At 52.6% G+C, this 24,543-nt stretch overlaps 2 protein-coding genes across 3 annotated transcripts in view; one reads left to right on the forward strand and one right to left on the reverse strand.

Moving 5' to 3' along the window:
• The first annotated feature begins 1,723 nt into the window (after nt 1-1,723).
• On the forward strand, nt 1,724-12,848 carry CXCR5 (C-X-C motif chemokine receptor 5). Of its 2 annotated transcripts, none has more exons than XM_048968396.1 (2): nt 1,724-1,978; nt 5,775-12,848. In XM_048968396.1, the coding sequence occupies exons 1-2, from the start codon at nt 1,940-1,942 to the stop codon at nt 6,849-6,851; spliced, it is 1,116 nt and encodes a 371-aa protein (XP_048824353.1). In that variant the 5' UTR covers nt 1,724-1,939; the 3' UTR covers nt 6,852-12,848. The 2 variants fall into 2 exon arrangements, with proteins under 2 accessions (XP_048824353.1, XP_048824354.1); XM_048968397.1 differs by lacking the exon at nt 1,724-1,978 and adding an exon at nt 3,994-4,137.
• Nucleotides 12,849-13,207: 359 nt separating this feature from the next.
• Nucleotides 13,208-24,543, reverse strand: part of BCL9L (BCL9 like) — a 39,165-nt gene continuing 27,829 nt past the window's right edge. Inside the window, exons 2-8 of the mRNA XM_048968370.1 lie at nt 23,890-24,253; nt 21,469-21,591; nt 20,006-20,216; nt 19,422-19,506; nt 16,629-19,017; nt 15,558-15,824; nt 13,208-14,520 (exon numbers count right to left, since the gene is read on the reverse strand). Coding sequence (XP_048824327.1) covers nt 13,361-14,520; nt 15,558-15,824; nt 16,629-19,017; nt 19,422-19,506; nt 20,006-20,216; nt 21,469-21,591; nt 23,890-24,190 — 4,536 coding nt within the window. The 5' untranslated portion in view covers nt 24,191-24,253 and the 3' untranslated portion in view covers nt 13,208-13,360. The remainder of the gene's footprint in view (nt 14,521-15,557; nt 15,825-16,628; nt 19,018-19,421; nt 19,507-20,005; nt 20,217-21,468; nt 21,592-23,889; nt 24,254-24,543) is intronic.

Consider the following 24,543-nt stretch of genomic DNA (forward strand, 5'->3'; position numbering starts at 1 on the left):
TTGAAAGCAATTACACGTTTTCTGCCACAGACAGCACAATCATCTCTGTCATGCCTAGAACCCTTCTCATGTAGTTATTTTGTATTCTCACCATAAACAAGCCTCATTATTAAGTTATTCACCCCCAGACCACTCACTCTGCTGCAGACCCCTTGCCATGTCAGCCATCATCCCAGTGCAGAGGGCTCCCCAAATCCTTTCTCATCCTCTCTCCCACACGATGTCCTCCTTTTTAAGCTTCCCTTCTGTGCATGACAAGAGAAGCAGGAACCTGAAGATAGATTTTGTGCCTTCCTTTGCCAGGGGAACATCTCACCTATGCCGTGCTGCTGGCTGGCTGCTGGGCACAGCAATCACTGCTGGAGAGGTCTCTGCTACATCTGTGCTGCCTGGGTGCTTTTCCTCAGCTCTCAGCAGAGCTAGGCATCGTGCTTTGCAGAGAGAGATGCAGGAAATAGGTTGGTGCACCAACCTTGAAAAAGCAAATGACAGCAGTAGTTAACAGATGGGTAAATCTGACTGGGTTTGCAAAGCTTTATTTGTGATGATAACAACAAATGAGATGACTGAAAACTTCAGAGAGAAGATCCAGGAGTCAGAACAGATTTGGCTCAGAAAGTCAGTATAGTGTCAAACCGGTCAGTTGAAATGCTTGGTAGTTACAGAGTAGATCATCCTCAAGGAGGGCATTTTGTCATCTTTTTGTACAGCTCATTTCCTACTATCAGGAAACCTTATACAAGTTAACCTTTTTTGTTCGTCATAATGTACAATCAGTTCTCCAGCTAGAGTATTTACCTGCAGCAGAATGTCAGAGTTCAGCCAGGAGCTGCTATGCACAGGCTCCAAAACAGTCCTCAAATTTTATTGTTGAATTTAATTATAGTTTTATTCAATTATGGGTCGCTTACCTGATAGTATCCTGTAAAATGGCATTGTTTTTAATTTAACTGTATTTCATCTCTACTTATTTTTCGTCCATGTTTTCCTGTCTGTCACTTTTCCTACATTTAACAGCACAGCATCGCACGGATCCAGTGCTTCATCTGTGGTAGCAATCACACAGTGCAGTATGTACTTGCAAGGGAAATTGTTGCCTGTGACCTCAGAGTGCGTTCCCTGAAACCTGTTCATCCCCAGCCCACTTCTAAGGGCTGGACTCACAGCCTGGGAGATGCCTCCTGCTAAGAACCATGAAGAGACAAAATCCAATAGTGACTGCCAGAGTAATGTCCCCTTCCTCACTGGTGTGACTCCTGCCAGGCTTCTTGCTCAAACAGAGGCTCCAGCACGCTTGTGCCTGCCTTCCTCGAATTAGAAACTTTGAGTTAACTTCTCAATTCATTAGAAGCCTCTGCCCTTCCCCAGAACTGCAGGGCAGCCACTGAGGCAGCGCTTTCCATCAGCAAGGTCTGCACTGCAGTATGAGTGCAACAAGGGGTGAAGCGGCAGGAGGAGATGGAGAACGGCTGTAGGTCCCTGAGGCTGAGGCCAGGAAGACCCCAGCAGAGGATAAAGGTGATGCAGATGTAATTAATGGTGTCTGCCAAGTGTTACAAACCTCCAGAGGGCATCCAGACCTGGTGAGATTTCGGTGGGGCACAGAGCTTTCAGGTAGCCCTGGACTAGGACAGCAGCAGCCAAGAGCACTGGAGGTTTGCAGGATGGAATTATGGACCTCATGGATCTTCTCGTTACAGGCCTAAGGAATGTGGAGTTTTCAAGCTTCACTATGAAAATCAAAACACTTACGAAAAAGTGATAAAGCGAGAGGCCAATCTCTACAACATATAGGTCACCCTTCACTTGGAGCTCATTTGCCTTGCAAATACTGTATTGTTACTTGCTGGGTCCCTCCCTGCTCACTTAAATGACTTAACTCCACCCCGAAAAAGAAGAACTTTTCTGACCTGCTGGAGGAGAGGCAGATCCTGACACCATGGGGCCTGTCAGCTACTCATCAGAGACCTACGACTTGGTGAGTTTGGCCTGGCTTTGCTTGTTGGAGAGAACGCGGGGGTAGAGCTGGCAGAGCTGCGGGTGGGCTGAAGGACCTGGTTGCAATGTCACCTTCTTCTGTTAGGGCTTCTGTTAGGAGCAAGAGGACCTGAGCAATTACTTACGTCCATGCAATTAGACTTTATGTCCCTTAATTCTGGACTTGAAGGATGGAGGGACTTAAAAATGACACTGTTGTGTTTGTGGAGCGCTAATGCAATGCAACCCCTGACAGTCAGGGGGTGCAAAATGTTCCTGTGCTGAAACCCCCAAATCCCCAACTCCTGTGGGAATGGCCAGAGCCTCCCCAGGACAGCCTGGCCCATGCCATCTTCTGCTCCGTGCTGCCTGTTGGTCCGAATGCTTCCCAGCTATCCCTATTTTCCATAGGGAAACTCATCTCTGCTGTCAGCACAGCTGTTGGCATGGACACAGTGTAAGGATAAAGCCTGCCTTCTGTGAGCAGGCTGCCCGAGGCTCCACTGGGAGGGAAATACTTAACTTACGAGAAGGGAATTAGGAAACGAGGAAGATAAATTGCAGACACTTCTTCTGAGACTGATGACAGCATATTCTGCCCCGTAGTTCTCAGCGCTAAGGTTGCAGGTCAAAGACAGCAGCTGTACCTTTTAGTGCGCATTGTGCTGCCTCAGGGGAAGTCCACAGCAGTGCTATCATTAGCCAGATTCTATAACGTTGCAACTCAGAATTTCTGTTTTCATATCGTGGCTCTTTGAGGCAGACCTCAGTTTTTGTTTATTTTCTGTCTCGGAGAGAAATGCCAGATTTAATTTTTACCTATTTTTCTGTCTCTTTCATATACAACGGGGAAAAAAGAGAAGAACTGAGTGGGAAGGGGCCTCCCCTATCCTTTTTATTTGCTCTAATTTATCCAGCATAAAAAATCCATGGCAAACAGGGTTTGTTCCTCCCTGTGACGATAGGTCACACAGAGCAGTGCCACGTGTGGTCTGGGGGTGCCGCACATTGCCACATGCAGTGATTGCATCCACAGCGTGTCCAGAGAGATCTGCAAAGGCCTCAGTGCTGTTCTAACAAAGCAATGACACAAACCTGCACTAACAGGAGAGGACCAGCTGACCAACAGGACAAATGCAGGCTGAAAACAATTGGAATGTTTGCACTGAGTGGGCATTTATCTCAGTATTGCCCAGCATGTGCAGCAGGAGCCCTGACCAAGCTTTGCAAAGTTATGACCCCAATTCTCCATAGCAAGAAAACTTTGCCTGCTTAACCTTCCCTAGCTGCAGGCTACACAGAGAAAAACACTGCAGAAGGACCACTGAGATTTCCGTGTGGTCTTCCCTGGTACTGAAGGCCAATTCTTATCACAGGGCAAACGTGGCTCAAGAGGCAAACAGGCATCAGCATGATGTTCTTATGTATGTGTTTCTCTCCTTCAGCCCCTAGAGAGCTGAGGAACAGGATTGCTGTCAATAGCTTGCAGAACTGCACACCAATGCGGGCAATTTCTGTTATAAGGCTTTGGGAATGCGAGATGCTTCTCCTGGCCCTGGATGGGCTAGAAGGGAATGAGTCACTTGGAAAATCCCTAATAGCACACAGACTGCTGCTGCTCTTCTACAGGCAAATGTTTTGACTGCTGGCAGTTGTGCAAAACTGAGAAAAGCAGCTGACGTGCAGAGGAGGCCTGCGTGACTCTGCAGTGTGGGATAGAGGGGATCCCTGAATGTGACAGGATCGTGCCTCCCGTTGCACAAATGCACACATGCATTGTACTGCTTAGTTTCAGGAAAAGGCCCCACTTCACTTTTGTGTTTCCCCAGCAGAACACACGCACAAATTGCTCTGGCTGTTACTACCTTTGTGAAGGTGCCCACGTGTGGATTGTTTCCAGGTCAGGTGGCCACATGCTTCCAGTCTGAAGGGAGCAATCACAGCACAAGGTTTGGCTTGTTGCATTCGGTGCATCTCCTGCAGCTCTGGTCATCTGCCCTTCCAATCTGAGCCTGGATGCACACGTTTCATCCTTTCATGTTCATCTTCAACTCATCTCTGCTTGCTCCCACCCACACTCGTTGCTCGGAGATGCACATGAGAGGATGCCTCAGATACAGCTCTGCTCACACTTCCTCTGCCCGCAGCGAGTGGCTTACAGTAAGAGCCCTACCTGCCATCTTATCTGCAATCAGATGGTGGCTGATAGTGGCCTCTGCACCTCCAGCTCTGACTGTAGGGTGACACTGGAAACCATTCTGCAGCCGAAGCCTTTTAACAACACACGCATCTCTCACCTGCAGCTCCAGCATTCTGGCCAGCACACCCATCCACCCACTGTTTCATTTTTCCCTTTGAAACTGGAGTTGTTCAACCTCTCTCCAGTTAAGCTATACCCAGTCTAACTTGTTCCCCTTGGGATTCTCCAGCATAATCACTCCAAGTCCTGAGCAGCCCAGTTTGGTCATTGTGTCAAATTGCTCAGAGAGGTGGCAGATGCCCCGTGCCAGCAGACAGCCAAGGTCAGGCTGGACGGGGCTGTGAGCACTGCTGAGCTCTGGGTGTCCCTGTGCGCTGCAGGGAGCGGCACCAGGCGGCCTTTGAGAGTCTCTTCCAACTCAAACCATCCTATGATTTGACATTTTCCCCAAGGAATTGCTTACCCTGCTACCTTTCCCTACCTGAGGACCACCCAAGCCTTTTGCACACATTCAGTAATGCTCTGTAGACTTCGCCTTCTCCAACACCCCCAGGCTCCCCTTGAAGTCACACACGTGGTTTCAGCAGTGCAGCAGTTTGAGTTGAGCACTGCCACATCAGCTCCTTACCTGAGAAGGTTGCTTGCAGAGGCATCCAGCACATCACACGGGGAAGGCTTTTAACAGAATAAACGCGATCACCCTTTCTAACGAGGTACAGTGCAGGACTTGAGGTTACTTGCAGTCACTTGACTTAGCACATGCAGGGAGAGGAGGAAAGGGCAAAAAATTCCCCCCAAATTAGCTCTAAAGCTGTCTAAAGCAGGGCTGGTATTTTTAGATGGGAACTTTGGCTGCCGAGTGAAGGCGCAGCAGGTGCAAACAGCCACAGCTGGCAGTGAAAGGTATGAAAGCAGCAAGCAAAGACTTCCTCTGTGGTTGATGCCGAAGTCTCAGGGCTGGTCTCCAGAGAGGCTGTGGGTGGGGGAGTGCAAAACAACTATTGTGAAGCTCTTCCCGTTTTGTCAGTGATGGCTGAGCTTGCCACAAGCCTCCCGTGCTGAGTGTACATCTGAGCCCTTTTGTTAGCAGCAAGTTTCTGCCAAGTGCCTGAGGACAGAGCATGCCCACCATCTGCAGAGCTCTGCCATGCTTTCCTTACCGGCTGTCAGCCCAAGGTCTGAGTGGTGTTTTCAGATTCCGTTTCTGGCTTTGACTGCAATTAATTCAGAACCACAGAGTTCACCAGCAAGCAGATTTCCCTTCCTGGAATCATGCTCGTAGCTGTGGCATCCCAGTTCCTCTGATGCATTCACTCCTCAAGTCGTTTTGTACCTGTCAGCAGGCAGGACAGGCTGTGCTACAGATAGGTGGGAAAAAAGTCAGAGAAGAGTTCTGTGTGTTGTAAAAAATCAAATGCCTCCAGCAAATAGCTCAGCAAAAAACAGAATTGAAAGTGGTTCTGCTGGAAGCCAGAGTATCCCCAGGTGTGCTAGCTGACAATTAGGGAGTGTGCAGCCCCTCACAGGGAGAGATTTCGGTGATGGGGTTCTTGTGTTCAGAAACTGCCCTCCTGTAACCAGACTCTCTGTTCTCCAGAGCCAGGTGGAGCTGAGCGGTTACTACGAGGCTGAGAACAGCACTCCTTCTTTGGAAGGCTACTTTTGCTTCAATCCGGCCTCATCTGTGGTTGGCAACCAGAGAGACCCCTTCAGGAAGGTCTTCATACCGCTCGCCTATCTGCTTATGTTCGTGTTGGGAACTGTGGGCAATGCCCTGGTCCTTGTCATTTTAGAGAGGTTCAAACGCTCTCGAACAACCACGGAAAACTTCCTCTTCCACCTCACCCTGGCCAACCTGGCACTGCTGCTCACCTTCCCCTTCAGCGTGGTTGAAAGCCTGGCTGGGTGGGTATTTGGGACTTTCCTCTGCAAGATCCTCAGTGCGGTCCACAAGATCAATTTCTACTGCAGTAGCATGCTGCTGGGCTGCATCGCGGTGGACCGCTACTTGGCCATCGTGTACGCAATCCACACCTACCGCAAGCGCAGAGCTCGCTCCATCCACCTCACCTGCATGGCCATCTGGCTCTCCTCCCTGCTCCTGACCTTACCCGATCTCATCTTCATGGAAGTCTGGACAGATGAGAGCAACCGCAGCATTTGCTATTTTCCAGAGGCTGGGATTCATGGCAACAACGTGTGGCTGGCAACTCGCTTCCTGTACCACAGCGTGGGTTTCTTCATGCCCCTGCTGGTCATGTGTTACTGCTACATGGCCATCGTCCGCACTCTGTGTCATTCCCAGCGCCTGCAAAGGCAGAAAGCTGTCCGTGTAGCCATCCTGGTCACCGGTGTGTTCCTGCTCTGCTGGAGCCCGTACCACATCGTCATCTTTCTGAACACCCTTACCAAGCTAGAAGCCTTCACCAAGAACTGCCTGCTGGAGGATCAGCTGGACACCGCCATCATGGTGACGGAGGCCATCGGCTTCACGCACTGCTGCCTCAACCCCATCATTTATGCCTTTATAGGAGTCAAGTTCCGTAATGACTTCTTCCGTATCCTGCACGAGCTGGGCTGCATAAGCCAGGAGACGCTACAAGAGATCCTAGAGGTGACAAGGAAGGGCTGCGGAATCGAGTCTGACAACACCACCTCTATCTCCACTTTCTAACTCAGAAAGGTTGCTGCAGGACCGAAATGGCCTGCCCAGTAGTGTATGTGCTGTGTCCCAGTCCTAAGTTTTACAAGTGTCCCCACCACTCTCTTCATTCCTTGGGAAACCGAGGCCACCTAACACCCAAATCCCACCGCATCGCTTCTGTGGTTCCTTCTGGTTCACATACGTACCAAAATCTGTCTGGCAGCTGTTGGCAAATGCCGACTGTCTGATTGTCACTCTGGCAGGGATGGAGGAACCAAAGCAGGTTGAGCCTGTTGTTGCCACATCTCCATCACCAAACTGACTGCAGGAGTCCTGTGCACAGAGCCAGATGCAAGACTGAGTCATGGGGCGGGGGGGGAGGGCAGGAAAAACGCACAGCCAAGTGGAAGTGGAGCTGCATCAGTGAGTGAGGGCTGAGGAGAGGACAAAGCAGGTTCCCATCTCACCTGCTCACATCACTGAAGACATGCCCAAAGGAAGCAGTGGGGGACAATTGCCATGGTAGCTAGAGCAAGAGATGCAGGTAAGACCATCAGGGTACCCAGAGCTCATCCCAGTGACAAAGGCCACACGGTCTGTGGATGGAATATTGCTCCTCCTGCTGCATGACGTCCTGCCATCCAGTCACAGCACATCGCTTTTCCCAGCACAGCTCACCCCAGGAGGCCTTGGACTCGAGTTTGACTGCTGCAAATTCCTCTCCTGACATCAGCCACATCCTTCCCTGTTCACTTGATTTGTTCACAGCGACAGTGAGCGACTTGCTGAAGCAAATGCCTGAGTATGCAAAAGCTGTCTTTTAAAGATGACTGTCTGAACAGATGGCTCAGTCTTGTGACTGAGCACGGAGAAAATGAACCACACATCTTTGTGAGGCTGAAGGTGTAACCTTTTTTTTTTTCCCCTTTTTCCTTTTGCAGCTCCTTGTACATCGCTTTGTGCATTCTGCCCCACACTATGGTAAAACATAGGAGAAGACCTAATTTGTATCAGTTCTGTTTGTTTTCAGTGGGCTGAGAGGCAGTGCTGCATTTTGCTTAGAACCGTGCTTTCAGATATCCTTGCTCCACCTGCACACACAGGGCCTTTGGGCATGGGGTGCATCCAATATCCAGGTTCACATAGAAAATCCCTGCACCATGGGCATCCAGCAACATCAGCAACTGATCCAAAACAAGAGTGGCAGCTTTGTACCATCGTTAATGATGGCACTGCAAGCTGGCACGCAGGGCAGCCCCAACAGACTTGTGCAGCTTGCTGCTTCCTACTAAGTCTTGTCAGAGAAATGTATCAGCAGGTACACAGGGTTGCTTCCTTACATTTTTCTCATTAGCCAAGCATTGCTTTGGCCTCCACTTAATGACAGTCACACACACACTGTCAAACGAGAATGACCCCAACCACTGGAACACATTACAATCTGCTGTTCTGCTCACCTCACTGCTTATGCTTAGTTGGCACAATACCAGTGTTGCCACTGCAGGAGGCATTTTTGTGTCTAAATCACCATATCCTCACCATATCTTGTCACCCTGCAGACAGCAGGGATCGCAGAGTGGGTCAGGTCAGACTATCCCAGCTGAGGCAGAGGTTCTGAATGAGCTGCTTACAGATTCTGTCCTGACAAGGAAACTCCTGAAATGTAAGGCATTCACAGAATGAACAATCCCCCAGGGCCCGGCCCAGCCCTGCAGAGCATCTCCCACAGCAGCACGCTGCTTCCTATTCCCCGTGATGCCCAGGGGACGTCACTGGGGAGTTTTAGCAGAGCACCCTGCCCCACACAGCGGCCGTGGGGCCGTGACAGGCAGCAGAGCGTGCACAAAGCCAGTGAATGCATGAATGAACGCGTGCCTGGGAGCTGCAGAGCTGGGGCTCCCCACCCGCCCTCGTGCAGCTCGCTGTGACTCACGCAGGGTTTCATTTTCCTTATCAAGAAGAGGACCTGCGTCCTCACAATGATGCCCCAGTGCTCGCAGCTGGGCCCCACGCCGTCACCCACCGCTGCCCAGGAGGGGTGGCTGGGAGCAGGTGTGCGCAAACAGCGCTGGACGGGATCTGCAGCAGCAGGGAACAGAGGAAAATGAGGCTGTTTCTCACTGACAGCAGTTGAAGAAGAGCTGCTTCAAGCCACAGAGGCGAGAGCAGCCATGTCCGACACACAGCCCCACATCGTGGTGGCAGCTCTGCCCCACACCGCTCTGTGGGCTGAGACCAGGCCGTGGGGCTTTGGCAGCACAGACGTTTGTGAGCAGCCACGTTCAGAGATGAAGCGCAGAAAGAAGAGAAATATTTCATTGAAAATCTCTGACCAACACTGTGAGACCGCTGCCCCAAACCACAGTGGTGCCTTAGCTTCACAACAAGGTCACATAGCCCACCAGTCTGATGGCTTTGTTGCCCTTTTTACCATTTTAATAAAAACATTAAAGATTAAAATAAGCTTCGTTACTTACATACATTGACTACATACTGTATTCTATGAGGGCTGCTCTGAAAGTAATGCCTCCTGTTTTATGATGTCAGCCCACCACATCAGAGGCGGATGCTGGTGGTGCAGCAGTAGAGGTGGAACCTTCCCACCAAGATCCATTGCATGTTGTTGCCATGTGACAGAAGGCAGCAGAGGGGCAGTCGGACACAATGGTGTCTGACATGGAAGTGAGGATGAAGCAAAGGTGTGGAATGGAATTCCTCCACGCAGAAAAAATGGCACCCACTGACGCTTGGTGAATGTTTCTGGAGACCAAGCAGAATGCATAGCTCATAGTAGGGACTGTGTTGGAAAAATAGCATGTTGTAGCTGAGAATTTGCTCTATCAAGCAGTGTTACTGTGCTCACTGTATCAACTGCAGTTTACATGGAAATATATAGGAGGCATTACTTTCAGAGTGACTTATGGACATGCAGCCCAGGGAAGCCAAAAGGTTGGACACTACTGGTGGTACAGCAGAGGATGGGACAGAACAGCACAGCCCCGATTTAGGCAGCAAAATCCTCCTTAGGACAAGGAACCACAGCGAGCTGCGCGGTCGGGCCATCCACTCCATGCAGACTATGGGAAGCACCTCCTGCTGACTGCTGAGAGCACAATTTCCCAGCAGGGAAGCTCCAGCTGCGGTGAACAACCCTGCAGGACATCACACAGACCACGGACGAGAGGCAAGAGGTCAGGTTTTGAAATTTGTCTTTTTAATAAAAAGGCACCTATAAAACAGGTCAATACATTACAGGCAGCACAGATACCCAAAAACAAGCCTAAAAATTGTTTCAAATAAAAACCAATAAGATGTCTTCACATATTGTATTTATATATTTATATTTATATATATATTTATATAATGGTACAAAATGACTGGGGAAGTTTCTCCATGGGATGATAGAGAACAGGTCAGTCACCATTACCTCAATGTGAAAGCTAATTCCAGGTGCTTGATTATTGGACTGCAAAATGCTGTTTCCCAATGATTACTTTTTGGAGCTGAAAAAACATTGCAACGTCATGGTTAAAACATGGGCAAACCTTTTGCTGTGATTAGGTGGAGTCAGTACACAGAACTCAAGCTGAGATGCTGAGCAACAAACTACGAGACATGAGAACAGACACAGCTCACAGCAGCGGGCAACCAGCTGAAGGCAATCTGCCCCGGCCTGACAGGGTCAGTGCTGCTCTCGGGCACGGCTGGGAGCAACGTCCAGGCAGAGGTGCTGCACAGCACCTCCTCTCCTCACAGTTCACCCATCACAGCAGTCAGGGTAGGGCTGGCTGGCTTTGGGGCAGCACGATTTTGCAGAAGAGCCCTGACTGCTGCTCTGCAAGTCCGCAGCTCTGAAAGAATGCCAGGATTTCCCTTTTGTATACAGGCCTGCTGAGTTGAAAGGCTTTACTTCTTAGTTATCACTGGAGGACAGGTCTCCCTCCTGCTGTCAGGCTGCCCAGGGTCTGCAGGGAACATACCGGCGGGCAGAGATCTCAACGGGGCCAACAGAACAGACCAACAAAAACTTTCCTTGAACAGAACAGAGTATGGCTTAAAATTAACTGAGACTAGCTGGTGGGTGATGAGCAGGGCAGGGGGCTGGCAGTGGTGTTTGGATGTCTACAAGCAAATACTGGCAGCCAACACCCCGAGGTGCAGCCAAGAGAAGCCACAGCCATTCAGGCCACTCAAGTTGAGAAAAAGCTGCATACGTTCAAGCCACATCCTCCCACGTGAAATGCTGAAATGCACACCCTGAAAGGATGGAGAACTCAAACAGCTACAACATCAGGTCCAAAGCATGCTGACTTAGCCCTGGGTTAAGTTAGCCCTATTCCTCTCTGCTCTAAATGCCAAGGCAGGGGTGAGCACTTTGTTCCTTTAAAATGATGTTCAGTCAGACTGCAAACAGCACAAAGCACGAGAGCAGAGTGAAGTCCTTTCTGAAATCCAGAGCTGCACTTCCACCCTCATACTGCTCTCTACAAAATATCCCATTGGCCCAAGGTATTCCTCATTAGATTAGATTATGTGGCTACATCTCGTTACAGATCTGATCAACACAGCCACAGGTTGACATTTCAGCACCCAACAGCTTTTTCTAGCAGCTTGCAAGATGACACAAAGTTCTGCCATTCCCTCCCTACTTGACAATCTCCCTTTTCTTCTGTGGTATCTAACAGGGAAAAGTGAGCGCTGCTACAAGAGAGGTAGTAAGCAAAGTCTGGCTTTGCAGAGATAATCCTCCAACTGGTGTTCATGTGGCAATCAAATGCCCTGAGTTCACAGTGGGATACCCATGGGGTACACCATGCTGGAATGGGGTCCTGCAGAGATCCAGAGACCCCATGAGTGCAGAAGGGCACGTGCTTAATCCTACAGCCCCTTCAGAGAACAAACACAGGAAAGAACACCAGTGCTGCGTGCAGGAAGACCTTACAAAATGGAGGATGGGAAGGGTGAAGCACATCCAGAAAAGCCTGAGTTGTTCAAACAGCTTCCACCAGAGCCTGGGAATAAGAACCTCAGCCTCTTCTATCAGAAACTTAGGGCAGCCTGTGGACGGCTCGTGGCAGGCAGCTGGCATCACACAACACAGCTCTGATTCAGAAGTGCAGCATTGCACACAGGGACAGCACCCTGCAGGCACTCAAGGCCAGGTGGGATGGTGCCCTGGGCAGGCTGAGCTGCTGGGGGGCAGCCCTGCCCACGGCTGAGGGTGGCCTTTGAGCTTCCCTCCAACCTGAGCCATTCTATGATCTTCAACAGCAGTGCCTCCCAGTGCAGTAGGACAGGGCTGCTGCAGAGAGCTCAGGGCAAGGAGGAGCAGGAGACCCCTGTGAAAGCCTGGAGGAGGGCAGCGTGAGGAAGGAAGACCTGGGAGACCAACTGACAGCAGAGGGAGAGGGGATGTGGCATGGTCATGGAGGGTGATGGGTGGTAAAGGACTGGTGTAAAAAGGCTGCAAAAGAGCAGGGTTCCCAGCTAGCCCCTCCTGGAAGCACAAGAATGAAAGTTCCAGCTCAGCTCAGAGTCTCTCCATCCCTACACACCGCCCTGCATGAAGGGAAAGGGAAGGCCCAGAGACAACACAGCTGATGGAGACCTTCAGGCCCAGCATGTGATTACCAACAGAGCCTGGATCATTGCTGCCTGGGTCAGCTGGCTGGCATCCTCCCTTTCACGGCCAAAGCAGAAGTGACAGCTGCATCCTAAGGAGCTGCAGCCAAGTGAGCACTGTTCCAGTGGCCGGGGCCACAGCTCTGACCTGCCCAACGGTCCTCAGCCACCGGCTGTGTTCTCATGCCCAGCTCAGCCTCCACAGGGGCCTGAGATCTGCATGGAGCCGAACACCCTGCACGAGCAAACCACTGCAACACCAAGAGTCGCTCTACGATGGGATCTCCCAACGCCCTGCACACCCTGGAGGATCCTCCTGGCCCACCAAGGAAAGCTTTCAATCCTTGTACACTGTTGCCTTTAGCATTTTTTTTCTTTTTTTTTTTTTTTTCTTAAACATGTTTTGAGGCTTCTATTAAAACACAGAAATACAGAACAATTAAAAACCAGCACAAGTTTTGCCTTTCTCAGCGACCTATTTACAGCTAGTTCCCAAAACCCTCTTACACAGTTTGGTTGCTTAAAAGGAAAAAAAGGGAGAGAGAAGGAAACAAAACGACAAAACAAACAAACAAAGAACTAAACAAAAACAAGGAAAGAAAAACATTTGAAGGAGGAAAATAATAAACTGCCACAGGGTCTGGAAGTCCCCGGTCACCACACAGGGTTCAAAATTAACAGCCCCACTCCCAGTCCCTCCACCCTCTCCTTCCCCCCCAAAAAAGAAAGGAAAAAAGAACAAAAAAAAAAACAAAAAAACCAAACCCAATTCACATCAAGTTTACTGCACATCTGGTTTTCTGTATAGAGGCAAATCCGATATGAAAAGCATCCCACTTGGTGTCCTCCTCTGGCGTCGGCCCCCAACCCGCCCCCAACGAAAGGTTTAAAAACATCTGTACAATCAGGCCCATGCTTTAGAAAGGCAGGTTAGCCATGTTCCCCGGCCCGGGGATGTAACTCATTTGGCTGTCCAGGGAGACGCTCCTCTGCCTCATCTGGTGCGTGACCATTAGGTTCTGCTGCGGTGGGGGTCCCATGAGAGAGCCCTGAGGTGACATGATGTGTCCTGTCTGGGCATACATCTCCCCCGACACAGACATGCTCCTCTGCTTGGCCTGCATCAGCATGAAATTCTGCTGGGCCATCAGGCTCTGCTGCGGAGACATCATGCCCTGATGCATGCTGTTGCCCATCATGCCTTGCTGGGGCGGTATGCCTGTCCTGCCCAGCATGGGCACTTGTCCAGGATGGCACATGGGCATGCCGAGTCCCCTCTGCACGCCCTGCTGCCCCGGAAGGCTGGGGGCATTCATACCTGGCCTCACGGGGGGCTGATCAGCCATCATGTTCTGCAGGTTCATGAGGTGGAGGTTGGAAGGCTGCGATTTGGGTGCTTGGCTGTCACTCTTGGGGAAATACTGCAAGGTGCTGCTTGGCTTCTCCGACGGGATGATCCTGGAGAGGTCAAACTCGGGGATGCCTGTGGGCGTGGGCCGGATGACCTCACTGAGCTCAGGATCGTTCAGTACCGATGCCACCCCGGGGAGCACGGCTGGGTAGGGCTCGCCGATCCGAGGAGGGATGTTCTTGCCCATCATGTGCTGCTGAGGAGGCATCTGGCCGGGCTGCTGGGTAGGAAGGTCCTCGGGTGGCAGTGACATTCCTGGTGGGAAATGCTGCTGCATGCCAGGGCCACCTGCCCCACCAGGGGCCATGGGCATGCTTCCTGCAGGAGACTGCATGGCGTTGTGGGGCTGCTGCATGCGGGGGAACACGAGCTGGTTGGAAGGAATCATCTGTGAACTGTTGGGCACGGGGCCGCACTGCTGGTTCAGCGAGTCCTGGGGCCCTGGGGGCAGCATCATGGGGTTCTGGGGGGGCACCCCTGGCCCCGGCGCACTCGGGTGCATAGGAATGTTGGAGCCTAGCGGGTTTGGGGAGGACATCATAGAAGTAGGGGGTGGTTCGTGGGAAAGAGGCTGCTGACCAGGCAGGTTGATTCCCATGGGGCTCTGGGAGGATCCAGGTCCCACGGAGTTTAAGTGCAGCTGATTTGTTTGATTCCCTGTCACACCTAAGGAGAGGAAAGAAGAGAGAAGGGTTAATTCTGCCCACAGACCTCCACCCTGTGGAGCCCGTTGGGACCCACTGCTCAGAAAGCCCTGAGCTCCAAGGAAGGGGACGCAAGAAGGACTTGCAAAGCATCAACATCCAACAGAAGAGCTCCGAAATTCAGCTCCCCAAGCCCACAAACAGCACAGAACGATTCCAGTTTTGCTCACTGCAACTCCGCACAGAGGAGTGACCCTTTAGCACAGCTCCTCCTGTGATCACACACTGCTTAGTGGCAAGGAGGAACAAGACAGAAGTGCCAGCATCCCAACACAAGTGCTATCTTGGAGGGACAAACAGGCTCATCAGTACAGCAGAGCAAACTGTTCACAAAAAGGCTCTGTTTGGAAGGCAGTACGTGCATTTGCATGTTCGTGGCCAAACCAAATGACTCCTTAGCAATCAAAGAGTCAACAAGTTGATTTCTCACTTTGAAAACCACCGAAAACATTTATCAAATGGCTGCAAACCCCGGCATCAAGTGGTACAGCCTGCTGGAATTCCCCTTCCCCTTCATACCGAGCACAGAAGGCAATCATTTGCCTTGCTGTCCCCATCAGTGCCACCAGCTAGCGAAGCGTATCTGGCTGTCGCTTACTGAAATCACAACTCTGCTGAGATACAGCCCTGCTTGTGCAGGCACCTGGGCTCCACTGAAAGCCACCAGGCTCCCAAGCCCTGCTCTGAGCATCCCTCTCCCACTGCAGGTTCCAAGCAGCGGCCTTCTGCCTCATCCTGGGCCTGAGATCTCTCTATCTGCAGTGAAAACCCAGGGTCAACACGTCCACACTGGGTCAAAGATGTTTTGAAAGCTTCCAGAGCTCGTGGGAGAAGCGTGCCAGACTGGGTGATGTCCATCCAGACAGCACAGACAAGCCAAAAGCTGATGGACACAGTGTGGAGAGGTGAGCCAACAAACAAGGGCAAATTTCAGCTGTTTGAGAAGGAGGCTGATGAGGGAACACACCAACACAGCAGCCCAGCCCTACAGGCACATACCTGCCATACTTCCAGGTGGAAGCATAGGCCTGTCTGGCAGCAGCTCGTCGTCAGAGGTGGCAATGGTTTTGATGGCATTGTGGTAGAGTGGTGTGGAGCTGGGCATGGCGTACTTGGACATCTGAGACATCATCAGAGAAAGGGGGTTCTGGGAGGGGGATGGATCTGGAGAGGAAGTAAAAGGCATGTTGGGGTTCATGGTGCTAGAGGCTGGTTGGTTGCTGGCTGGTGCAGAAGAACTACTCCTGGGCCCAGAAGGGAGAGAACCTGCAAGCAAGAGAGAGCACAGCTTAGCACTGCACACACTTAGCAGCTCTTCCTGTCAGACAGCAGCCCTGTTCCCTCCTTACAGTAGCTGCCAAACAGCTGGCAAGTCCTCAGGACTCTGAGGAGGCTCACACTCCAGCACTGTGATAGACTTCCACTTCAAACTGCCCATGACTTTCCAACTCAAGGCACATCTTTTTCTACCTGTATCACAGAGCACGAGCTAAACTATAGGCTGCACCATTTGCCTTTCAGATTATTCAAAAAAGCCCTTATTGGGACCCCTAGGGAAAAAAAAGTACTCCTCAAAAATTAGGCACGAGTGTCTCCCCACTCCTGGGAGACCATGCAGACATGGGGGAAAAATGGCCTAGCAAAGGGGTGGCAGAATGCAAACACAGACCACAACAAATATAACTCTTGCATCGTTCCAGTACATCACTTCCATGGCATCCACCCCAAGTCCTGCAGGTAGCACTTATCCAGGCTTGTGCCTGACATCTCTGCTGACTGTCAGGGAAGAAACTGCTCTGCTGTGCCAGAAGGCAGGGGCTGCAAACGCGCTCTGGGCTGCCTGCAACAAGCAGCCATGTGAGCAGAGCAGGAAGGAGAGCAAGACCTGCTTCACAGGGTACAGAAAGAATGAGACTACAGCCAGTCCAGGCAGGTTGGATTTGGGAGATGGGTGACCAGTGCTGATCCTACAGAGCTCTGGTCACAGGGTGCTTGTTGCAGGGTTCTGGATGCTCACACACTCACCAAAACACACACGCAGGCACACTAGCACACAAGATACTGACATACCCTGATCCAGTCCTGCCATGGACGTGGAGGAGTTCATGCTGAGTGTCTGCTTGCTCTGGTTGACTCCTGGGCTGGGCATTGTGGGTTTGGGAGATGGCACCCAACCCGGGGAAGGAACAGCCATAGAAGGGGACTTGAGGCGGCTTGGTGAGCCAGTCGGAGAGCGGACATTAAGTGAGGAGCTCATCACCTGGGGAGACTTCAGGGGCCCAGACTGGTTAGAAGGCGGCATGCTGACCATCTGCGATGGCGTCTGCGGAGACTTGAGGTTGGCAGAGGGCGAAGTGACCAGTGGGGAGTGCACCTGGCTGAGGGTGGGGGACTTGAGGTGACCCATGCTGGGGGAGTTCATCTGGCTGATGTTGATGGTGAGGTCGGAGGGTCGGCGGCCCAAGCCACGGGAAGGTGCTGGGTGCATATTGGCCAGGTTTCCCCCTTGTGCAGGAGCGGGATTGGAGGCTGGGGGCAGGGGGATGTGGCTGAGTCTGGTGGTACCACTGATGCTTCCGACAGGCATGGCGCCCTGCTCAGGGCTGAACATGTCTGAGGCATTGCCCATCTCCTGAGGCATGTTGGGGTAAGGTCCTTGCCCGCTTGAGAAACCTTGTTGTCCTTGGCTGGGGAACTGGGAGGGAATCATCATTTTCTGCGGTCCCCCCAGCATTGCACTGCCATTGCCATTCTGAGCCCTTGCCCTGGCCAGCTCCTCAGGGCTCATACCCTGATGGGCCATCATGTCAGGGCCCCTCATCTTCTGCGACATCATCATCTGCTGCTGGGGGGTCATCTGCACATTGAGGTTCATGTTCATGTTCATGTTGACATTCATGTTCATGTTGAGGTTGCCAGGGCCCATGGGTGCGTCCATGTCCCGAAGGCCTGACTGGCTCATAGGGGGACTCAGTATCCCACGAGTTCCTGCAAAATCCATTCCCATTGGGTTGCTGCTGAGGTTGTCCCCTGCTATCTGCCCAGCAAACATGGATGGATCCATCTGTCTGTGAGCCTGTATCATCCTCTCCATTTCCATACCCTGGCTCATGGAGTTGCTGGACATCCCCATGGGCCTCTGCATTGCCACCGGGCGTTTCTCCATCAGCTGGTGCCGCAGAATCTCCTCCCTGGCACGTGGATTCATGAACCTTTCAGGGTCCCCCTGCCCCGATGGGTAGGGCAGGGAGCCCTGTGGGAAGTTCCCGGGACCTCCCATCGGAGGCAGATCATCACTCCACCCCATGCCAGGCCTGACCGGCCTCTGCATGGCATTCATGGGACCAAGAGCATCCAAGGGCATGTTCTGCATCCCTCCAAAGCCAGAGACCCTCTGTATTTGATTTCCAGGGAATCGTGGCCCTGGGAAGGGTGGCCCTCCTCTTAGCTGCATAGGGTCCTGCACGTCCATGGGTCCCCGCAGCTGGCTGCCCATGCCTGGCGGCCACTGCTCCCCAGGCTTACTGTGGTAGGGTGGGGGGGGGCCACGCATCATCATGCTGCCCATAGATTGTGGAATCATGATTTCCTGCATGGGTCGGCCATGGATGCTGATCTGCTCCTCTTTCCGGCGCTTCTCCTCATAATACTCTTCCTGCAACTTCCTCCAGGCCACTTGCTCTGGCGTCAGGCTGTCCTGGTTCAGCCGCTGCATCATCATGTTCATCTGCTGCCCCATGTCAGTGCCGGGGTGGTGGGGCACCTCGTGTTCCAGGCTGGGGCCACCGAGGCTCTGGGTCTGGGAAATCATGGACTGCAGAGGCTCTTCGTACTTCTTCATGCCGGCAGGGGGTGCGGGGGGCTGGGCAGGGGCAGCCTGTGGCTGAGGGGCAGTCCCACCCTCACCAGTGCTTTGGCTGGACTTCATGAACGGCTCAGCCTCCCCGCTGCGCAGCAGCAGACGCTCAATGTCCCGCAGGGTCTGCAGAGAGCGCTCTCGGTGCTCCAGCTGCTCCTTCGAGAGCCCTTCCGAGTTCATAGAGTTCCTGGAGCCCAGACCTGCCTGCCCATTCCCCTGCATCCCTGAGCCAGGGCCCTCCCCAAGGAGGTTGGAGCTGGACGTGGCAGAGTCCACTTGCCCAGGCTGCATGGTGGTGGTAGATGCAGTGGGTGTATTGGGGTGGTTACTTCCAGGCTGGTTGCTGCCGCTGTTGTTTCCTAGAGAGTTGGGAGTCAGTTCTCTTCGGACATCTTCATTCGTGCCCTCCTGGGGCAGGCTGTTGGGTGCAGGTAGGGCTGTCTGACTGATGGCCTGAGGTGGAGGAGGCGGCTGCGGTGCAGGAGGCTGCGGCTGTGGCTGACTTGCTTGAGGTGCTGGTGGCTGAGACTGGGGAGTGTTGGCAGAAGGAGGGTTAATCGGAACCTGCTCAGCAACTCCCAGCACTTTAGGAGCTGGCGCCTGATAGAGAAAAGGGAAGACAAGGTGAGAATGAAAATGCTCTGGCTATTCTTCCCATACTCTATAGGAAAACAATCTGAAACACGCCACATGGCAGCTCTGCCTTCATTCCTCATGGGGAAGAAGCAGGCCCCATCACATGGCCTGGAAATACACAGTCATGTATTCTGCCCACGTATCTGCGGGGCCACATATTGTGCTCCAGCCCAAAATCTTCACACTTTACAGTAACCAAGACTCATTCTGAAGTGGCTTCAAAGAAAAGCACTTCCCACACTGCTGAAAGGGAATTCTGATTCCCTGTTCCTCCGCAGCTAAGCCAGGAGCTGGGGGAAATAGCCATGTCAGAACGGAATGGTCAGCAGCGCTTGCCAACAGGAGCATTTGGTCCATGGCCAGTATACCTGGTCTAGCTTTGCCCGTGGGACGTTTTGCTGATGATAGGCCAGAATGGAGTCAGCTCGGCCCTGCAAGACAGCTTCCGCAGCTCTGGGGAGAGAGAATCAACCACTCAAGATCAGACATTGTGCCCCATCCCGGGCCCCAGGCACCACCTCCTCTCTTCAGTCCTATGGGAACAGGGAATTCTTAGGAGGTCAATAGGAATGGGGGGGATATTCTCAGAGTCCTCCCACCTGTCCTGCACAGGCCACAGTGAGGTTTTCCAACTGAAGATCACCTGCCTTGGAATTTCCCTCTTCCCATGTCCTGTGCTGGGCCTTCTGCTCTGCTTTGTGCCTGCTGCTCCATGCTGCCCTATAGGTGGCTGTTTCCAAGATGCTCTAACACACAACATATGATCTAGCAAAAAGCCCTAAAACTCAGTCTTGCTAGACACGATGGCTGAGACAATGCAGAACAGAAGTGAGGAACTGAGTGCAGAACACCAAGCGTTACTTGGCATTCCCTGCGACAACCCAACCCCACGGATGCCCCCGGATCAGCAATCCACACTGCTCTGGGTGAATGGACAAGGTCTGCTGCTTACGTGTTAGCAAGGTGCGTTGTAAAGACGTAGACGAACTGAGAAGGCTGCTTTCCTGTTCCACCACCTCCACCTCCCGCACCATCCGACCGTAAGCCTGGGGCAGTACCATGAGGTGTGCTGGAAGAACTGGTCTCATTCAGGTTTGGCAGCGGGTTGGACCCTGGGCCAAGCTGCGAGGCCGTGGACATTGCAGGATCTGCTACATTACAATCTGTGGGAGCACAGGACAGGAGTTACTGAAGCCAGCGCTGCAAGAGAAGCAGAGCAGCTGCTGAGCGGCACTGCTGTCTGGACCAGAATGAACAGAGATGGAGGGAAGCAGGAGGGCTCCCGACTCCACCAGATGGCAGCACCCGACCAGCAGTCCCTGCAATCTTGGTGGCCAATGTCCCCAGGCACCCGAGCGGCCCAACTCCTCCTTTGGTCTCTCCTTCATCTCAGGGTGGCCCCAGGCTCATCTCATCTCCCTTCCCGTGGTGCTAACAACAGGGACCCGGGTAGCAGGGGAAAGAGGAGATGCTTTTCACCGGCGATAATTATTAATCATCATTAATTATTGAGTAATATTCCTAATTAATATTAATAAGCATTGTAATTAACAGCAGCATTCATTGCTTTCCTCTTGCTCAGCTCCATACACACACTGTAGCCATTGAGCCAGGCCCGCTCTTCTCCTACCAACAGCGAACGCTCAGACTAGCAGTCAGCCTGGGGCAAAGCAGTGGCACTGAGGGACGTGGGCAGTGGGCAGCACTGGTGGGCAGCTGGACTGGATTGGTTGGACCTCAGTGATCCTATGATTCTGACCAGCTGGCAGGAAAGTCTCGCAGTCCTGCCTTCCATCCTGGCCCTGGTGAACCACACAGAGATAAACATCTCAGGGAAGACGGCTGCTGTGCGCTGGCAGGCATTAAGGCCACACGTCACACAGCTTTATGGGCATGTTTGCTGACTCACAGTGATACCGAACTGCCACACAAGGGAGAATACTTCTTCCAAAGAGAAAGAAACAGCCGTATTTTTTCTAACATCTCGCACTCTGGTGGATGGGAAGAGATGGAAATTAAAGCAACCAGATCTGAAAGTTCACAAAATCTTTACACCTACATAACCTCAAAACATCAGCCTGAACTTTAGGAATAGCTAGCTGGGCCTCACTAATGGTCATGGCTGGAAAAAGAACTGCCTGCTCACACTGGTCTGCTCAGCTCTGCCTGAACCACTGTCAAGACACCAGGAGCACCTTTAGCCTCATATGCACAGTTGAAGGTATCTGGGCAGCATGGACATCCAACCTCAACACCTTCCCCCTCCAGCATCTCAGTGCATCTCCACAGTTGTTCTGTGCTCCCACACCTCACTGTGTGGCTGCAGATACTCTCAGAGCACAATGATCAGCCACACTCCCAGCAGAGATCTGGCTTTATTCAAGATTCCGGGCAGGTAAGGAGGTAGGCACTCACTGTGTGCACTGCTGATGGGTTTGTCGTCTTCCTCGCTGTCTGGCCCAGAGCACCATTCGTCCCCACTGTACGGCTGCTTCCTTTCCAGCACGCACCGCCGCTTGCTGCGGGGAGCCACCTCGCCTGCAAAGGACACAAGAGTCAGAAGAGCTGAGGAGAGCTGCCAAGGGGCTGAGAAGGCTGGGGCTCTGCCTGGCTGCAGTGAAGGAGGTTGGGGAAGCACGGCGTGCAAGGCCAGGCTCTTTAGCTTGGAGCTCACCAAAGCCCAGGCTCAGCAATCATACCCTGCAGGTATCTGGGCTGGCGCTGAGACATCATCCCCTGAGTGGTGGTCAACGGGCAGCTTGGGGGTGGCGAGCCAAGACCCCAGGTGGCAGTGGGACCCACGCAGGGCTTGGCCATGCTGTCAGACATGGCCTCCTGTACTCTGAGCACTGTGCCAGAGCTGCAACACAATCCCTTCCAGCAAGGCCTTGTGAGAGGCCCGGGCCAAAAGCCCTTCAGCAGCAGCCCTGCTTGGCCTGAGACACTGCTCACAGAACAACTCTGCAGCCCACGCTGGGCCCAAGCTGTTACCCTTTGGCTGAGGATGCTGGCACCTCGCTGAACCCAAGGATTATCTTGTAGGCACAGCCCAGATGCTCGCGCATTGAGAGAGGCACAGCACCGGCTAAAGGGAAAGCACAGTCAGTGCTAGATGTCTGCCATTCAGAAAAACAGACTGGCACAGGAGACAGACAGGGAGCTTGTTAGAGGCCTGCTAGGTTCCTCCTCCTTCCCTCGCCAACTCCCACAAGACACATCCTGTGAGGAGACCTCCCAGGTGCTCGTCTTGCCTGGTACCAGCAGAGCACTAAATCCTGCAGCTCCCCACCAAGCTGGCAGTCAGCGCTCGAGACCACTGCCTCATCCCTGTCCTCCTCCCTTTCTCCACGTGTGCACTGGCTCTGCTCTTCCACAGGTCTGCATCCCCACATGCACAGCCATCCATCCTCCCAGACACAGGACTGCACGGCTCTCCTGATGAAGTACTGAGCAAGGCTCTTTTTTGTGTGTTTTTTGTTGTTTTTCTGCCTGGACAAGGGCTTCAAAGAACAATCAGTGGGGAGAAAGTTCATTAAAAGACAAGTAAAACCTGAAGATATTTACAACCTTGGTAGGAACAAGAGACACAGACTCTGCTTTTCAAAGCCATTCATTGGGCAGAGCCTTTACACTCTCTCTAAACTCAGATGCTCCCTTGATTTCATAGCTCAGGTTGGGGCAGCTTGGAAAGGAAACAGCTTGCCTGAAGGCACTCAGGAACCATAGAATCATAGAATAGCTTGGGTTGGAAGGATCATGAAGCTCCAACCCCCTGCTGCATGCAGGACCACCAACCTCCACATTCAGTACCAGCCCAGGCTGCCTAGGGCTCCAACCAACCTGGCCTTGAACATCTCCAGGGATGGACGGGGCATCACAGCCTCTCTGGGCAGCTGTTCCAGCACCTCACCGCTCTCATAGTAAAGAACTTCCCACTGATATCCAACCTCAATCTTCCCTCCTTCAACTTAAAACCGTTTCCCCTTGTCCCAGGGTTAGGGTTAGGAACAGGGACCAGATGACCTTCAAAGATCCCTTCCAGCTCCAAGGATTCTATGATCGATAACTTCAGCTCTGTGTTAACTCCAACGTAACATATCTGATCACTCTTTTGTACATAATCTAGAGGTTTATGGGCCATATTAATGCAAAGTGTTAGCGAACTGCAGAAGGATTCCGGCATTCCTGCTTGTGTTATTTCAGTAGATTTCCTGTGTCACATGGAGCCACTGGGCACCATGCTCTGTGAGATGCAGGACAGCACAGGGAAGGCTGGCTGGGACAGCGGAGTCAAAAGATTTGGAAGTACTGACTCAGCCCTTTTTTAGAAGCCAAGTGTTTCTACACAAGAGTTTCATCCACATCTAATGAAACCACAGAGCTGCTCAGACAGCGACCCTTGCAGCAGCACCTCATTAACCAGGTGAGGAGCTGGGCAGCTGCAGGAACACCACAACGGCAGCTCTTTGCCAGCAGGGAGAAGACACAAAACAGCTAACTCTGTCCTGAGCTGAAAGTCTCTACGTTGCAAAGCAGAGCTGCTCAGAACAGCGTAGGTGAAGCAGGCTCTTGTTTAGCAGGCCTCAGAAGCCTATTCAACCCACAGTTTCAGACTCTCGATGTAACCAGCAGTTTAAGAAAAGACAGTGCTCAGCCACTCTGGTCCCAGAACTGCAGATGAGACACGTGGTGATGCACAGGCTGCTGGGGTAGCTCCAAAGAGAAGGGCAGCATAGAAACACAAGCTGCCTACAGCTGCTCCCATCCCCACTCCTGCCCAAATACTTGGAGCAACTGAGAGAAGGACTTTTGAAGCACAGTTTAGGAGCACATTACCTTTCGATTCTGTGTCCAGCGACGGGGTGCCAGCTTCTCTCTGCTCTCCAGAGTCCACTGAGATGCTCCGTTCCCGTTTCACCTTGCCTTTCAAGGAGCTGAAGTTCGGGACAGTGTTCTGGCTGTTTTTCAGTCCAGAGTTGCCAGGGGAGATCTGGGTGGCCTTGCCGCCATGGCTGCCTGCACCCACACCCTTCGAGCCCAGGTTGCAGGTGGGTGCTTGGCTCACGTTGTGGTGCTGGGCCGGGGCACCGCTGCTGCCTGCCTTGCCATGGCTGGGCAGTTTGTTGTCAGGGTGCATTGGATTGGCTGAAGCGTCCCACAGCACCAGTGGAGGGAGCTCCCAGGCCCTTCTGTCACAAACCTGCAAGAGAAGAGGGCAGAGGGTGAGTAGTGTGCCCCACACAGCAAGGCAGAACCCAGAGCTGCTCATACGACATCGCTCAACCTGCAGCTCAGCACCAGCCCTGGGCACTGCTGTGTGCATCCCTCACAGCTACCTTCAGTTCCTGCATGGGACAGGCGCTGTGGGACCACAGCCAACCTCATCTCAGGAGCACCAGAATGGGCTGCTTAGGGCACCCATCTCCAACTTTAGGGATGCACCTCTTGAACAAAGACCTGTAGCATATTCATTGCTAAAGAGTCTGACGG

Source organism: Lagopus muta, chromosome 22, assembly GCF_023343835.1.
Source record: "Lagopus muta isolate bLagMut1 chromosome 22, bLagMut1 primary, whole genome shotgun sequence".
Lineage (NCBI taxonomy): Eukaryota > Metazoa > Chordata > Aves > Galliformes > Phasianidae > Lagopus > Lagopus muta.